Consider the following 3,104-nt stretch of genomic DNA (forward strand, 5'->3'; position numbering starts at 1 on the left):
AAAAACTGCATCGGTACCTCGGCAAATGAAATCCGTCAACCTCCGCTGCTGAGGATATCTGCTAGAAGAAAAAGAGACGGCCGCAAAAGGCGAAGAGGATGTGAAGAGAAAAAGCTTGAGCTCGTGGACGATGTGAAAAATTACTATCCAAGGAACGGTCAGCTGGACCTTCTGTCCTCCGCAGTCCATTTGGCACGTCACATTACTCTCTCGTGATGACCACTCATCCCCCAAGATGACCGCTGTTGAAACGCGCGTCTGTCCACGCGCTGATATACGTTTGAAATATTCCTACATCCCCAAGTATCCCTGATGACATCCAACATTTGTCACACAGTTTAACGTTGCACTTTGGACTTCGGTATCATAGATCTCGTCAAGCTCGAAATCATTCGTGATGAGCGGATAAAAATATTGCTGAACAATCAGTGAACGTTGTTACAATGTTACAAATCACGCAGGTATCAGCGGTCGTCTATAATCTGGATTTGTTTGGGGCGCGGCATCGACTGTTCTACCGTTAACCGATACAATAAGCAGCGGCAGAGAAACCGCAGCGGTGTTGAAAATATTCGCTCCCGTTAATCACCCTGAAATATAGCGATCAAGCACTGGAGCGCCAGACTCGTTCTCGGCGTGGTGCCCTCGCGCATAGCACATGTGTCGAACCTGAAATATGTGGGCGTGGCCTGAAGGGTGCCAGCAGACACGTCCCGACGACGGAATATGTTCACCCCTCGGTCGCTCCACCCCCGAATGAGACCTCCGTAGCTCTCATTGGCCGGAAGATCCCAGCCACCCCCGCCGCTCGTAGCCGTCTCAAAATTCTATCCCCTAAATACGGGGATGCTGCGACGCTATCCTCATTTGAACGTGGACCGCCGTACGGAGTCGCGCGTCATCTGGTCAGACCGAAAAGTGACAGATGGTCCCGACTCCAAGACCGCCACTCAGAGGCTGACGCAGCGATTAAGTGTGTTTCCTCCTTCGACCAAGGTGGAGGTGTACTGTGCTTTGGATTTTATTTCTCGGTAAGCAACTGATACTCAATCCTTCTCTGTCGTATTGCATTCAGTCGTTCTCCGACGAAACCGTTTGGAACAAAACTAGTGAAAACCATTGCGATTGGCTCCAGTTCAATCTTTTCTATAGTCCATGGTCACGCAATTACCTTAAACCTTGCGCCGAACTGTAGTACACTTGTCAGTGTAGACGATGATCACCGTTCACCAAACCATTAGCTTGATTCGACTTTGGTTGGGAATAAGATAGATGAAACGAACGTTTGGTAACACAGGCCATTTGCTGTTTCAGGTTTGAGGTCAAATCCCAGCGACGTCACCGCGCACGATGACCATGGAAGATCGCTCCGGAGGGATGGAGCGCGCTGCACCCGCAACGGTGAACAACGTGACATCCTCCTCACCCTCCGACGCCTCGTACCCTCTCCAGCGTTCGGTGAAGCGTTCATTCGACGTCGCGTTTCTGGTAGCACCAGACGAGAATCTGGCCCGTCGTCAGAGCGAGAAACTGCGTCTGGTATCAACGGAGAGCCTGACGGAGAAGAGGAACCAGCGACTTCCGGAGGTCAATGTGACGACGGACCACGAGGCCGACAAGATGCCGCAGAACCTGACGATCAAGCACTACGACCACGAGAGGAAGATCCTCGACAGTCCGATCAGTCCACCCTACGTATCGCCGCGGCTGCAAATGACAAGTCCGCCGAAAGTGTCACCCGACAACGAGCCGACGCGAAGGTATAGCCTCCCCCAGCTTCACAAGACTCCGAGTCCACCGATATTCCTGAACCAGACCAGCTTGAACAAGAGTCTGGACTCGGCAGAGCTCGTCGTCGCCAAGGGCTACGATCCAGTTCCATCCCCGGACAAGAACGAGTCCAGGAGTGCTTTTACAAAAGTGGCATTCACCGGGCAAAAGAACGGCTTTGACAGCAGCCAAGTCTCGCCAAGGTCTTCCGTTTCCCCGGACCAGCTGAGCTATCAGAGCAGCATCAGTCCGCCGGTAAATCTGTCCAATCCTCCGTCGTACAAGTACGCTTCGTTTCCCGGTAAGGTGGCGTATCCCTTTCTGATGAACCACGAAGCCCAGCAGAACAGCATCCTGGAGAACCTGAAGATGCCACAGATATCTCAACCGCCGAAGGATTTCTCGAACCAGATACCGAGCCCCAAGGTGGCCGGTTTCAGGGCGGAACTCTCCCCCGTGTATCCGAACCTCCCTTACAATCCGATCTCCGTGTTTCCGCCTATGGCCGAAGCCTTGGCCAGGCCACGATTCCTCGCGACCGCCGGGGTCACTGGGCTACTTCCGCCGTCGTTTGCCGCGCTGACTTTGCCCGCTCAGAACGTATGCGCCAAGTGCAATCTGTCATTCAGGATGACGTCAGACCTCGTCTACCACATGCGGTCCCATCACAAAAGCGAAAACGCCGGTGAAGCTGCGAGGCGGCGCCGGGAGGAGAAACTCCGATGTCCCGTCTGCGATGAAAGCTTCAGGGAACGGCATCATCTCACCAGACACATGACCGCCCACCAGGACAAGGAGAGCGACGCGATCGTCGATCAGGTCGAGATCAAGAGGCGTGCAACCGCTGTGCAAGGCAAATGACATCGCAAGGTCAGAGATGATGTCAATATACTAGGTTATGGTTACGGAAACTAATCAACGAGTCCGTCAGGTGTTGATTTGATGGTTGTTTCGTTTAATGGAGATCTTGGGTATCCCAACGGGTGCGATTTGACATCGAACGATCCAATTCACCACGCGGGCTCGTTGAAGAACAAATTATTTATTTTAAATTGCTTAGAAAAGTCAAGCGGAAATACTTAGCAATCGTAATTTATCTGTATATCTAAATACCGACATTCCCTGTATGGTCAATATTAGATAGGTGAATTTGTACATTTTCGACATAGCAACGTAATTACTCGAATAGGGTACATCTACTCATACATAATACCACTTTTAGGGATTAAAAAAGGCAATCTTGCTCTTGTTAGTCAACTTACAGTGTATATTAGATTCAAAATATTTTGAGTCAAACGTCGCTTCATAATCGAATAATAACTTTAAGAAAAACG

At 50.9% G+C, this 3,104-nt stretch overlaps 1 protein-coding gene across 1 annotated transcript; it reads left to right on the forward strand.

Annotated features, from left to right (window-relative positions):
- The first annotated feature begins 1,350 nt into the window (after positions 1–1,350).
- Positions 1,351–2,637, forward strand: LOC124175846. Its single transcript, XM_046556440.1, has one exon. The coding sequence runs from the start codon at positions 1,351–1,353 to the stop codon at positions 2,629–2,631; it is 1,281 nt and encodes a 426-aa protein (XP_046412396.1). The 3' UTR covers positions 2,632–2,637.
- The last annotated feature ends 467 nt before the right edge of the window (positions 2,638–3,104 follow it).

Source organism: Neodiprion fabricii, chromosome 1 (genome assembly GCF_021155785.1).
Source record: "Neodiprion fabricii isolate iyNeoFabr1 chromosome 1, iyNeoFabr1.1, whole genome shotgun sequence".
NCBI lineage: Eukaryota > Metazoa > Arthropoda > Insecta > Hymenoptera > Diprionidae > Neodiprion > Neodiprion fabricii.